Source organism: Nicotiana tabacum, chromosome 15 (genome assembly GCF_000715075.1).
Source record: "Nicotiana tabacum cultivar K326 chromosome 15, ASM71507v2, whole genome shotgun sequence".
Classification (NCBI taxonomy): domain Eukaryota; kingdom Viridiplantae; phylum Streptophyta; class Magnoliopsida; order Solanales; family Solanaceae; genus Nicotiana; species Nicotiana tabacum.
The window spans coordinates 54,756,963-54,771,425 of record NC_134094.1 but is presented as its reverse complement, the minus strand read 5'-3'; the positions used below and the strand labels follow the sequence as shown (position 1 = coordinate 54,771,425).

At 38.9% G+C, this 14,463-nt stretch overlaps 1 protein-coding gene across 8 annotated transcripts in view; it reads right to left on the bottom strand.

Annotated features, from left to right (window-relative positions):
- The window catches only part of LOC107831161 (coiled-coil domain-containing protein SCD2), a 29,434-nt gene extending 18,288 nt beyond the window's left edge, over positions 1 to 11,146 (bottom strand). For all 8 annotated transcript variants that reach the window (XR_012699264.1, XR_012699263.1, XR_012699265.1 and 5 more), the window contains exons 1-13: positions 10,483 to 11,146; positions 9,788 to 9,960; positions 9,300 to 9,375; positions 9,091 to 9,132; positions 8,932 to 8,994; positions 8,488 to 8,537; positions 8,348 to 8,375; positions 7,824 to 7,898; positions 7,636 to 7,746; positions 7,489 to 7,549; positions 6,715 to 6,831; positions 6,507 to 6,625; positions 5,870 to 5,939 (exon numbers count right to left, since the gene is read on the bottom strand). Coding sequence is in view for 5 of the 8 variants with exons in the window: in XM_075230843.1 (XP_075086944.1) it covers positions 5,870 to 5,939; positions 6,507 to 6,625; positions 6,715 to 6,831; positions 7,489 to 7,549; positions 7,636 to 7,746; positions 7,824 to 7,898; positions 8,348 to 8,375; positions 8,488 to 8,537; positions 8,932 to 8,994; positions 9,091 to 9,132; positions 9,300 to 9,375; positions 9,788 to 9,960; positions 10,483 to 10,890 (1,393 nt within the window). In the remaining 3 variants the exon portion in view is untranslated. The remainder of the gene's footprint in view (positions 1 to 5,869; positions 5,940 to 6,506; positions 6,626 to 6,714; positions 6,832 to 7,488; positions 7,550 to 7,635; positions 7,747 to 7,823; positions 7,899 to 8,347; positions 8,376 to 8,487; positions 8,538 to 8,931; positions 8,995 to 9,090; positions 9,133 to 9,299; positions 9,376 to 9,787; positions 9,961 to 10,482) is intronic.
- Positions 11,147 to 14,463: the final 3,317 nt, after the last annotated feature.

Genomic DNA, 14,463 nt, shown 5'->3' with positions numbered 1-14,463 from the left:
CAGTCTAGCTCAGGTATTGCGATCTCACAAAGGAAATATGCCTTGGACATTCTTGAGTAGACAGGAATGACAGGTTGTAGACCTGTTGACACTCCTATGGATTTGAATTCTAAACTTCTGCCAGGACAGTGGGAGCCGCTTAGTGATCCTGCAAGATATAGGCGGCTAGTTGGTAAATTAAATTACCTCACAGTGACCAGACCTGACATTTTCTTTCCTATGAGTGTTGTGAGTAAGTTTATGGATTCTCCATGTGATAGTCATTGGGATGCAGTTGTATTCTTCGATATATAAAATCAGCTCCGGGCAAAGGATTATTGTTTAAGGATCGACGCCATGAGCAGATCGTTGGATACTCAGTGGGCAGAATCACCTTCTGATAGATGTTCTGTGTCTGGATATTGTGTTTTAGTAAGGTAATTTGGTATCTTGGAAGAGCAAGAAACAGAATGTGGTTGCTCGGTCTAGTGCAGAAGCAGAGTATCGAGCAATGGCTATGGCAACATGTGAGCTAGTTTGGATCAAACAGTTGCTCAGGAGTTGAAATTTGGTGAGATCAGCAAGATGGAACTTGTGTGTGATAATCAAGTTGCCCTTCATATTGCATCAAATCTGGTTTTCCATGAGAGAGCTAAACACATTGAGATTGATTGTCACTTCGTTAGAAAAAGATACTCTCAGGAGATATTACTACAAAGTTTGTGAAGTCGAATGATCAGCTTGCAAATATTTTCACCAAGTCCCTTACCGGTCCTCGTATTAGTTACATATATAACAAGCTTGGTGATAACAACACGATAGGGGTCCAAGAATTACTAAAGAAAATCAAGAAACGTGCGGAAGCTAAAAGAAAAAAAAGAAACAAAAATAGACAGAAAATTAAAGATAGATTGAATTCAAGAAAGAGTTTCTTGAATTCAAGAAGTCTATTCTTGAAGTTGAATCCTAACAACAACAATTAGCTAACAAAGAACTAATCGCCTTTGGTAGAGAATTAAAAACAAGAAGATAGATTGTGAAACCCGACCCTTTAGAATAACAAGAACAACAATAAGCCTAAACTTATCACATTTCTTGAATACCTAGAAGTGATCTAAGATTTCGAAAGAGTTTAATCTTACCACCTTAAGTTGAGTCTTGAAGGTTGAAGAACAAATCCAAGAGTAGCCACACACAAGAGTGCAAGAAAATCTCACAATTTTTATTGATAATAGTCTCGGTCTAAAAGCAAAGAAGATACCCTTTTATATAGGGAGGGGGTCACGAAATTCTACCTAAAAATTAAGGAAATAAAGTCCTAAACTACTTTGGACAACAAGTCCAACTACCATAGGAAAAGGTAAAACTCTAGGAAATAAAAACTAAGTCAATCTTGGAAAGTAATTCCAATAATCTTAGGAAAATAAAAACAAAACCTTAACTACCTAGGAAAGCATCAAATATGTCCTAACAAACTAGGAAACAAAATAAGGAACTTGACTCCTTCTCCTATGTCTTGGCCGCCCCTCCTTGAGCTGACTTGGGCGCCAAGTTAGCTCCTTTGTAGATTGATTTAGGTGCCTAATTTAGGCCCTCCTTGGTTGGTGCTTGGACCCCAATCTCTACCTCCTCTTGGACTTGGACTTGGACCATGAAATGAGTGTAGCACTTAGCTAAATCCTCTCTATAATTCTTGAGCTCTTCTTCCACCATTAGCGCCTTCTTGATCTCCCGTTGAAGCCCAACAACCTTGTCTTGCTTCTCCTGAGCTTGAGACCTTGTGAATGGCTTTCTTGGTGCTTCTAAAGCTTTATCCTTATCCGTGGAGCTATCACTTGGTACATATGATCTGTATGCACCGACTTGAGGGGGAGTATTAGATAGTTATGTAAATAACGTAAATTAGTCTGAGTCCCCACATAGAATAGGAGTATGATATGTATTGTATAAATAAGGCTCATTGTATTATAATTGAATAGAATATCAATAATATTTTTCTCTCGTGCTCTCTCACAGTCTGCATTGATTCCAAGAATTTGCAGGATTTTTGGGAACAACTTACTTCCATGTGATTTTAGGTCTACCCGTCCCCTTTTAAAACTTTCATTCACCATATTTTTACACCTACAGACCGAACCTGTAGGTCGACGTAGGATATGACCAAACCATCGTAAGCGACCTTCTCTCATTTATCCTCAGTGCGTGCTACTTGCACCTTCTGGCGAAAGTCAAAGATGCAACCCCCAATTTTTTTTAAGAGAAGCTTGCAACACTAAAAGTATTGGGGTATTAACCCCATGAGATTCTTGTCCTCGTGACCGTCGAAGTGCATTTAGAGTCTGCCTCCCACAGGGTGAGCCATGAGGCGAGTCCCAGCTTGTGATTCCCAATTTTGCCTTGAAAATTACTGGTTATTAGTATGAGAGCTCAATTTATTCTTCAATTTTTTCATGAGAACATGTGGAGGTAGGCAACCAATTACCATTTTATTTGTTAACAAACAACAACAACAACATACACAGTATTATCCCACACCGTGGGGTCTGGGGAGGGTAGTGTGTACGCAAACCTTACCCCTACCTTGTGAGGATAGAGAGGTTGTTTCCAATATGCCCTCGGCTCAGAATAGTATAAGTACCACATTAATGAAAATATAGGCAAGGGACAATATCAAAAAGTCATATAAAAGCAGAATAAAACAAGACAGTAAAGTGATCAACAATGAAAGAAAACAACGATTAGTCATAAAAACCTACTACCAACAGAAAACAAGACTGCGTGCCAATACTAATGTTATAAATACTCTACACTATCTACTCTACTACCCTAATTCTCGACCTCCATACCTTCCTATCAAGGGTCATGTCCTCGGTCACCTGAAGTTGCGACATCTCTTGCTTAATCACCTCTCCCCACCTCTTCTTTGGCCTACCTCTACCTCTCCGTAGGCCCTCCAATGTCAACCTCTCACACCTCCCCAACGGGGCGTCTGTGCTCCTCCTCTTCACATGACCAAACCACTTAAGCCGCACTTCCCGCATCTTGTCCTCAATAGAGGCCACACCCACCTTATCGCGAATAACTGCATTTCTAATCCTATCTAACCTAGTGTGCCCGTACATCCATCCCAACATCCTCATCTCTGCTACCTTCATCTTCTGGACATGAGCAATCTTGACTGGCCAACACCCAGCCCCATACAACATCGTTGGTCTGACCACCACTCTGTAGAACTTACCCTTAAGTTTCAGTGGCACCTTCTTGTCACATAAAATACCGGAAGCGAGTCTCCATTTCATCCATCCTGCCCCAATATGATGTGTGACATCTTCATCAATCTCCCCATCCCCCAGAATAATAGACCCGAGATACTTAAAACTCGATGACCTGCGAGTCCAGCCTCACCTCCCCTTCCCCTCCTAGAGTCTCGCCACTAAACTAACACTTCAAGTATTATGTCTTGGTCCTGCTCAACTTGAAACCTTTACATTTCAGGGTCTGCCTCCATACCTCTAATTGCGCATTCATACCGTCTCGCGTCTCGTCAATCAATGCAATATCATCTGCAAATAGCATGCACCACGGCACCTCCCCTTGGATGTGGCGCGTCAGTACGTCCATACCAAAGCAAACAAAAACGGACTGAGTGCTGACCCCTGATGCAATAACCGGGAAATGGTCCGAGTCCCCCCCACCGCCCTCACTCGGGTCTTTACTCCATCATACATGTCCTTAATCAACCTAACGTAGACAACAGGTACACCTCTAGCCTCCAAACATCTCCACAAAACCTCCCTCGGAACTTTATCGTATGCCTTTTCTAAGTCGATGAACACCATATGCAAGTCCTTCTTTCTCTCCCTATACTGCTCCATCAATCTCCTAACAAGATGGATGGCTTTTGTAGTCGAACGCCCCGGCATAAACCCAAATTGGTTCTCGAAAATAGTCACGCTCCTTCTCACCCTTAGCTCTACCACTCTCTCCCAGACTTTCATAGTATGGCTAAGCAACTTGATACCCCGATAATTATTGCAATTTTGGATATCACCCTTGTTCTTGTATACAGGAACCATCGTGCTCCACCTCCACTCTTCGGGCATCTTCTTCGTTCTAAAAATGACAATAAATAACCTAGTGAGCCACTCCACACCACTCTTCCAAAACTCCACCGGGATTTCATCTGACCCGGTCGCTTTGCCCCTGCTCATCTTACGCATAGCACCCTCAACTTCATCAACTCTAATCCGCCTACAATACCCAAAGTCACAACGACTCCCGGAGAGTTCCAAATCACCTAGTACAATGCTCTTGTCCCCCTCCTCGTTCAAGAGACTATATAAGTAGGTCTGCCATCTCCGACGGATAAGCCCCTCATCCAACAAAACTCTACCTTCTTCGTCCTTGATGCACTTCACTTGGTCTAAGTCACGCGCCTTCCTTTCTCGCGCCTTGGCTAACCTGAACAACCTCTTATCCCCACCTCGGCCCTCGAGTTCCTTATACATACGACTAAAAGCTGCATTCTTGGCCGCCGTAACTGCTAGCTTAGCCTTTCTTAGCCAACTTATAATGCTCCCTATTCGCCATCTTCTCCTCCTCGTCTACACTTTCCACTAGCTTCAGATACGATGCTTTCTTGGTATCCACTTTTCCTTGCACCTCTTCATTCCACCACCAGTCTCCCTTGTGACCACCAGAGTAACCCTTTGAAACCCCTAATACCTCTCGCAGCTTCCCTAATGCACTGCGCAGTCATGGTCCACATAGCGCTTGCGTCCCCGCTACTCCTCCAAGCCCCCATAGTCACCAGCTTGACCCCCAACTCCTGCGCTTTAGCTTCCGTCAAGGCTCCACACTTTATCCTATGTTGGCTATACATCGCCCTCTTCCTCCTCTTCCTCGTGATCTCAAGGTCCATGACCAGGAAGCCTATGAAGGGTCGAGAGGTTCTCACTCGGGTCGACCTAGCAATCCGTGCAAAGACCTCTATCGGACTTCCTACAGAGTACATATTCAATCTGAGTCGTGGCCACCGAACTCCGGAAGGTGACCAAGTGCTCCCTCTTCTTCGGAAAACTCGAGTTTGCTATCACCACATCAAATGCTCTAGCAAAGTCCAGCAGAGACGTTCCTCCTTCGTTTCTATCTCCAAAACCAAAGTCACCATGCACATCATCGTACCCCCCAGACATCGCTCCAATGTGGCCGTTGAAATCTCCTCCTATGAAAAGCTTCTAGGTGTGCGGGATACCACGCACCATCTCATCTAAGTCCTCCCAGAAATGCCTCTTGACTTTCTCATCCAAGCCTGCTTGGGGTGCGTACTCACTGATTATGTTCAAAGTAAAACCTCCAACAACTAGCTTAATCGTCATCAACTTGTCATTCACCCTCCTAACCTCCAACACTAGTTCACGGAGGTCGTTATCAACCAAGATACCTACCCTGTTCCTGCCCCCCACCCTCCCAGAATACCAAAGTTTGAAACTGCCCACATCCCGCGCCCTAAATTTGAAGTTGTCATGTAAAGTTTCTGCATTACATAACAATGATGTACCATTTGCTTCCTACCATATAGAAGTCTATAATTTGAAAAGACATAACGGTACGGGTGGATATCTACATTAGGAAAGAGGGTATAAACAGCCCTAAAATTTTTAATATTTCAATTTATGAGGCAGAGCATTTCAAGCAGCAAACCACAATCCTTGACCTTAAGAGTCTCCATTGACAGATTTATAAATGCGCAAACCATGACAGCTGATTAGAGCATGCAACACATACATTTATTTGCAAGCAGGGCTTAAGGAAGTTCAGAGATCTGTACAGAAGCATCTGAACATATCAATAGTTAATTACATGTTTAAGAAACAGAGAAGAGAAAAACCTGAAATTGATGTTCGAGTGGAGTTTGGACGTCGTTGATGAGCCAGTGCAAGCACTATGGCATCCTCAACCTGGATCAAGGATATCATTAAATGGTAATGCAATGCTCTATTCTTCCACCTAGAAAGGAGAATAAAATAATACTAAACCCTGGTGGACAATGTTTCTACTTGCAAGCGATTATTTAGCCTATTCTAGAAAAAAGTAGCAAAGAATTGAATGGAGTAGATTTCATCCCTATCAATATGCACTTGGTGTTCCAAATCCTGGGACTGGCCTGATGTTGGCCCGTGCCTTTATCCCTCGGCTGAACACCATAACTATCATATTCCACCCATCCTAGTATAAAAGCAATGATTTTCACTTTCTGTAATAACTACGTGTGACCAATATGGTACATATTCAGTAGGTCTTTTCTTATTTTACCAATTCTTTTTATTAATCTCAACTTATGATTTAACAAATTCATAATACCAATCTATATTGATCATATTCTTCTTAAACTGCATATGTGGAAATTTTAAAGTTTAAATTGATCATTGACTTGGTGATCAATTAGTACTGGAAGCCAAAGTTTAGAAACAGGGCAACGAATGCAGAAGCAAGAACTAAATAATGACTCTAGTTATTAGAGTAACCTTCAAGGAAACAAGTTCATTCAAGCCCATTTCAACAGAAAGCATGCTTTCTATATTTCCTTCTCCAGTGAGATCATTCAAATCCTGAACAAGATTACCCCTCTCTGGATTGTCATAACCTGCAAAAGAGAACACTGATTAAGAACTCATGCCCATTGAAAAATTCTACCATTTACACAGACAAGTAGCTAGGTTTAATCATGCTTACCTTTTTCCAAAAATTCTTCCTTTGCCTTTTGTCCAGCAGAGATAACCAATTCAAAAGGAAGAGGTGCGAAGGATGACCAGTACTCATGTTTTGAAGCAGCAATATCTGCACAAATGCCTGGAAGAGAAAAAAGAGCAACATTAACTTTACACTCAAAACTGGTAACACTTCTTATATACACAGCACTAAAACAAGAACAGAGGGGTACACGGGGTCAACGCTTACAAAAAATAAAACATTGAGTGGACACAAATGCAATTAGAACCTAGCAGCAGACAGAGCATTCATGTGCGGCAAAATAGCAAAAGAAGTATTCAATTGATGCAATCCATTACAAAAAGTCAATCTCCTTTTGTATAGTTGTAAAACAATGTAATGATAGTTAATTTGCATTAAGTTTTCTAAGTGAGGTTACTGGCACTGATATCACTTATTATATGTTCCCTCTTTGCATTGTCACATTTGGAGTAAAAAGCGCTTCCTTACAATCTAACAATATTCAAATGCGCTATTGTAGTTTTTGCGTCTCATTTATTGATTCTCTATCTCTTATGTACTTTTTTGCCTCTTTTTTCGTAATTGACGTGACTTGGGGGACTTCATAAAACCATTTCAAGTCTATAACTGATGATCAAAGGTTGGTATGAGCAGCATAGACAGGAAATGTCAAAGGAAAAAGGAAAGGGTAGAAGTCAGGAAAAAATGTTTTTCTACTTCAGAAAATAGAGATCTTGTGTAACTAGGAAAAAGACAAATCTCTGATGCATTACTTACCAAACTGAGCTGCTAAACCCCAATAACGTGCAAGCCAGCATCTTTTAAGAACAACATCTTCCTGCAATATGAATATGCCAGGAAGTTAAAGTATTGTAATGAAAAATTATAATTATGAAAGCAGTATCAAAAAGTGCAGCTAGATACCATCTCATTCTGGGTTAAAACCATCCTTTGTGTCATAAAGCGTAGAGTTTTAACCTCAGATTCAGTCCCTCGAAGTTGATATACAGCAGCAGCTGCGTCATCTTTTGCTTTCTAGGTCAAACATGGTATTAAAAAATTAGATAAAACAAACCAGACCTTCAGTAGCATTACATGGTGGTGATGTTCACCTGAACATTAGAACAGAGGTTTGCAAGTTCCACATCTATCCCATTCTTGGCTTGTTTTGCGTCTTTCAGTGCAGCCTGCATCAATTAATCTTCCACAATGATTGAAATTGTAGTACACTTGAAAGCAGTTACACAGACGGAACAATGCTGATGTAACATGTGGGCATGGTATTCTGAAGGAAGACTCAGACAGATTAACTTATAAAGAATAACATAAACTTCTACTTAAAAGTTTATTGAGAATAAGGAAATGAATATAATCTACCATGTGTCCATACTAAAAGTAATCGAATGGCCCGTGCTACTCTGACCCTGTGTTTGTGTCTGTATTTTCCTAAATATGTGGAGTAATGTCTAGCCATACAGGCCAAGGTAAACTTTTTCTTCTGTATTCGGCTATTCATTCGATGATGAATGATTTTTAATATTTTATGCTTTTTAAATAAACTTTCTCTCAACAAAAAGCCAGAGACAAGAATCAGCCTGACAAATTAATCTGCAATTAACTCAATATCCCAACTGACCTCCCTTTGGCGCAAAGAGGCTTCCTTCCTGCAAATGATAAAAAGTCTTATCATGATATATACATATCCACCAAAAACGATTCTTATCATGGTATTAACACAAAATTCAGTGCAAAGATGAATACGTGGAAGACTTTTACCTGCTTAACAACTTTGCTTCTAAGGATACTCCTTCTCCAAGTGCTGCAACCTGATGCATAAGAAATGCCTTTCAACTGTCAGATGAAGTTTAAATTGAAGATGCCCATGGTGCATAAGTCATAAAATAAGAATCAATAACGTTTATCCAGCAAAATTTCCAAATAAGGTGTTTATAATCATTTTCATCTCTTTTCTTTTTTTGTGATAAAGGAGGTGTTCATACTAGAATGACACGCTGACTATGTTTAAGGTTTTCGCTTCTTACTTATCAAAATACAAAGACAAAACATAAGTTTATTGCTTTCATTCTCTTTCAGGTAAACAAGTAAAATTCCACTAATGAAGCAATGAGGCTCTTATACACTGGAGGGGAAAAACAAATGAATATTACAAGTTTTTAAGACAAAGGATTTGTACACAATTTGGCATAACAATGGCATAACCTGTTTCTCAAGCTCCTTCACTCTAGCTTCTGCTTCATCGTAACTCATTTCAGCACCTCTAAGCTGCACAAAAGAATTCGCAACTTCAGTATAAACACACGCAGAGATGCATGGCTTAATGCAAGTAAAGCAGAGGAAAAGAACTGCTGAAACATGCACCTTTCCAAGCAGATTTTCATTTTCTTCTTGTAGCATATCAAGCTGCCAAAAAAGTAAAGATTAGAGCAGAAAGAAGGCACTGAAGTCAAGTGGTATATCCAAGTGTTTACATGCATAAAGAGACACAGCAGGTACTTTACGTGTCTGATGACTGAATACTATGCATGTAAGAATAGAGAGGTATCAATTTGATAGCAAAATGAACATACTTCATCATGAAGCGCAGAAGCAACACGGTTATCTCCTGTATCTTTCAAGTTAACTTGTCTTAAATCTGGCGAGAATCTGCATTACAAGTTAGATGATGAGTGCAGAGAAAAGGAACTGAATCTTGCTAAAGCATCTTCTGCATATATATGGAGGAAGCTCATGCGCCTTAAGACACTTGCACTGCTTCAGTGTTGCCATTAACAGAACTACACAGATGAACAGAAGGTTTAAGCCAGTCCAACGTCCTTTTGAACTGTCATAGCAATAGCATACAATCAAATGGCAAATATTTTTAGACTTAAAAAGTTTATTAATGACACAATTGCAAGAACTTGGCAAACTATGGAATATGTAACAAGTAGAAGATACAACCCACAAAAGAAAAGAAAAAACACATGTTTTAGACCCTTTGCTCCAGCTGCTTGTTCGTGGGAATGTTAGACTGAAAAGAAAAAAAAGGAAAAACAGAAAAAGAAGCTCATTATACCTTTTCTCTCTCAGCTTGTTGGTTGGAGGCTCGATTGGGGGTATAGGTGAAGGAGTCTTCACAGGCTGTCGGGTACTTGGTATTGATGATGGAGGACGAGTTGGCACATTTGCTCTTCCTGCTGATGTTGAACGAAGAGACGACGGGTTTTCCTCGACAAAATTCCTAGCTAGCTACTTACAGAGGAGACAATTATCATACAGAGGTAATTACAACTCAAACTAACATGCCACTGCTTATGCTCATCTAGATTAAATTTGTTTAACTGTATCCCCTCCGTACTTTATATCACAATTTTTACGACAAACCCAGAATTATCCAAAGAGATTTAACAACTAGCCAGTCTCTTGAGCTAGAACCACTTTCTGAAGAGAACCAACACAAAGATTTTCAGAGCTTTTTTGCTATACGGTTGAAGAACAGAACTTATATAACTGAAATCAGTTACAAATGCAGTTCAATATGAATGTGAAGAACAGAACTTATATAACTGAAATCAGTTACAAATGCAGTTCAATTTGAACACATTCATACTGGATTATACTTCATTATCTATGTAGAAGTGAAACGCTGTCAATATTTCAGAACTCTCCATCAACACAACAGTAAGCTAAATCTCATAAAGTAACACACACACACACACACAAGGAAATGTAAATCAAGACTGAATAAACAGATCGAGGTCTTGATATTACCAGAGGGGAAGATGATCTATTATTATTGAGCTTAGCGGACTGAATAGCCGCAGCATTAGTGTTGTAGGTAGCATTAGTGTTGTCGGTAGCACTAGTGCCGTTGGACCGGGAAAAAGAGGGAGGTGCAAATCGGAATCCAAGATCATCATTATCATCATCATCATCGTCATTACCAGCAGAAGCAGCTTGTGAGGCCATGACTTGAGCGAGGCGCTGGGCAGCAGCTTTTGCAGCAACATTCTGAGTGCGCTTAATGTTGGACATCATGACGCCGGAGACTGAGGAAGACCGGCCATGATGATGTGGACGTCCAGGTGATGAAGACCCGGAAGTCAGAGTCGGAGCTGCTCCGGATTCGCTGCTCCATTTCCTTAACTGCCTCGGACTTGCTGTTCTCGCCCGATCCATTTTAATACTAGTTGTTGATGAGTTCAGTACAAAAGTATTTAGGTTACGAAAAGATGAGGGAGAATGTAGGTCGAAACTGGCTAGATTTGGGGGTTCGTTGTTACAGAAGCTTCTCTTCTCCGCCGGAGAGATTGACGGAGACAGATATTAGCCTAGCCCGGAAAACTTGCTTGGTTGGGCGTGTCTTCTTTTTCTTTAGGGGGAAAAGGTCCAAATTTATCCCCCGTCTGAATATTGTCTAACATATAATACCTATAGTATTCCGTCAAATTTATTTCCTTTATATCTAATCTCCAATAAACTTTTAAAATAACCGTTACTCCGACTCAAAATCTCTAAAATCATTTTACTTAAATCTCTTTTTCTTCTTCTTGATCCACTATTTTCAAAATAATTAACAAAAATAAGAGAAAAAAATATTAAAATAATATAACAGTTAGTAAATAAAATATAGTAAATTAAAGAATCTAAATTAAATAGTTTGTCTAAATTTTAAAAGTATTTACAACACTCCAACTTTAATAAAAGTATAAAAACTTTACAAGTATTAGTGATAGAAGTTGAAGTTCCTTGGAGATTTTATATTGTCGAATTCAATTTTGCTTTAATCAAATACATATGCATTGTACACTCTTAAGTTAATGGACTGAACTCTATACTAACTAGATAATTACAAAATATATTACATACATGATGTGCAGACACATATAATACATAACAAATAGACCCACAAAATTACACAATGTGTATATGGTTGAAAATTTATAAAAAAATTTAAACCAATTCTAAAGTGGGTGCAATGGTAATTAAAATTTTCAAGAATAATTTGTATGGTTTAGTACCTTTAGCGTTCACATTAATAATAATTTCTAAAAATAGTGGATCAAGAAAAAGAATAATTGATTTAAATAAAAGGAATTTTGGAGATTTTTGGTTACCTAACGGAATGAGGCGTAATTTTTAAAAGTTTACTGATGGTAGGAATAATTTGGCCGAATAATATGATGGTAGGGGTAAATTTAGCCAATAGTATGACTGTAGGGATAAATTTGGATGAATAGTATAATGGAGGTTAAATCTAAATAATATACGAAAGTAGAATGATAAATTTGGACATTTTCCCTTTTCTTTATGTTTTCTTGAACTTTTCTTTCAAACTCCTAATACTTGGCCTTTTATTTTTATTTTCTTTTTCGGGAACGTGAGTTTGATGAGTGGCGTAGCTTGTCGGTGAGTATTTTAATTAGAGCATTTATCCAAAGACGCGTGTCGTATCAAAATCAAACAGTGAATGTTCATAATCGAAAAGAAATGGATACATCAACCCATCTCCTTTCTTGGGAAGATATGAAAAGTAGATCATTTTACATAGTAACTAATTTACCACGACACATCCAAAAATACTTGACAACAGTGACAAAGTCATAATTTTCAATGAGAAGATTTAAAATATAAAAAAAAATATACAAAAAAAGATAAAAAAACTCAACTAGCCCGGAACCAAAATAGCAACTTTTTGGACTTAAGATACAAAAATAGATGCATAAAAAAATTTGGTACCATTTTATATACGCTATACGTTAACGATCAGTTATCCCGTTAACATATAGCGCAATATAATACATGCGCTATACACTTCATTTTGATACTTCAATAGTATAGCGCATGTAATAAATGCGATATGCGTATAGCGCATCTAATACATGCGTTATAGAGGCGTTTTTCCTGACTTTTTGAATGATAACTCTAATAATTGTATGGTAATGCACTTATTTGTATCCATACTTTTCAGGTGCCACTTAAAGTTGCTTACTTAAGGCCGAATGTTCATTCTTGCAAAAAGTAATTCTTGAGTGAATTTGAACCAATTTGCCTTTGTTCTTCAACATTCTTTATACATCTCTTCATCTTCATTAATCTATACAAAGTTCTTTTGAATCTTTCTACGAAGTTTAATGAGCGAAGAGTTAGGGTTGCATTATATTGGGGCGGCGAGAATGTGGTGGAAATAACTTGGTGCACTGTAGTTGTTCTCCACAATGTATTATTAAGTTTCCACTCACATTGGAGTACCACACATTGTATTTTTGATTTGTAAAAGAATGCGTGTGAGTAAACGTTCGATTAATTTTAAAGTAACCGAAAGATATCTGTATTCGCTTACTCTACAAGGTGTGGCATGCTATGACGAGTTTAACATCGATGGCGATGAAACTCTACGTGATTTTCTGAGGACTTCGTATGAAGACAGGGATGTTCTTGCGATAAGCATGTTGGAAATGTACGTAAAGTCTGAAGACGTCAACAAGGTTGATATTCCGCATACTACGACTCAACCATCTGGAGGTGTTTTCGGAGCTGTTTTATCTGAACAGGTTCTGTGTGAAAGAGTCTGGCCTGATATAAACTTATCTCCACGGGTTAACGAGGAGTGAGGACACAACTTCTCGCCAATGCATCAGCATGGAGGGTCGCCAAGTTTACAGAATTCACAAACCGAGTGGTAATTTGCAACTTATATTGTTGTAATATAACTATTTGTTTTATGTGTATAGTAATTCTAACTCGTATTTCTTCCATATGGGGTACCGGCCAGATATAAATTTTACTTGTTATAAACCAACCAACATTGAAAATTTACCTACTTTTGGAGGGATGGATCACATTGGTCCATCCTTGAGGCATCAACAATTTGATAATATGCATCATGGGCTATCTACAACTTATGAATGGTATGTTTAAGCGTTAAAGTTAATTATGTTAAGATGTAAAAAATATTAATTATTTGATTGGTTGTGCAAAGAAATGAGCAACATGACGGTCTTGTCCTAATTCAGTTGGGCATTGACGATATTTTGAATCAGGACATGGCAGATGCACAGAGCAAGGAAGATGACAGTGACTATGACAACAATGCTGATGAGTTAGGCGATGAAGCACCCTTCTCAGATGAGAGCGACAATAAGGAACCACACTTCATAGATGAGAGTGACAACGAGCAATCAGATTTGATGATGGAGCATAATGCCACCACTCAGCATGCTCTATATATGCAGACTCCACCTACCGTTAGACAAGCGGTGTATGAGTCACATGTGCTATTTCATTCAAGGGAGATTCCTTACCTTGATCATTTGTCAGGTATGACCAATGTGGATGCCCTCATAAGGGATCTTGATGAAATTTGTACATCAATGTGGGATCAAAGTAGACCAATGGAGCTCTACAAAAATATGCTTTTCAATGACAAAGCTCGTCTCAGTAAGGCGATGCGAATTTACAGCATAAAAAACTACCATGAGATCGAGGTTGCTGAGTCATCTAAAAAACATATAAGGTGGTTTATCGTAGATGGGACCAAGGTTGTAAGTGGATGTTGCTTGAGAGAAAGTTGAAAACTAATATATGGGTGGTAGAGAAATACATTAGCAAGCATACTTGTAATATGGACACATTCAATAGGAGTCATTTTAACTTGAATGTTGATTTGATTTTCTTTTTCTTGATTCCACATATTGAATCGTCCATAAGATATAAAGTGAAGGAGTGCATAACTGTCACGACCCAAACCGA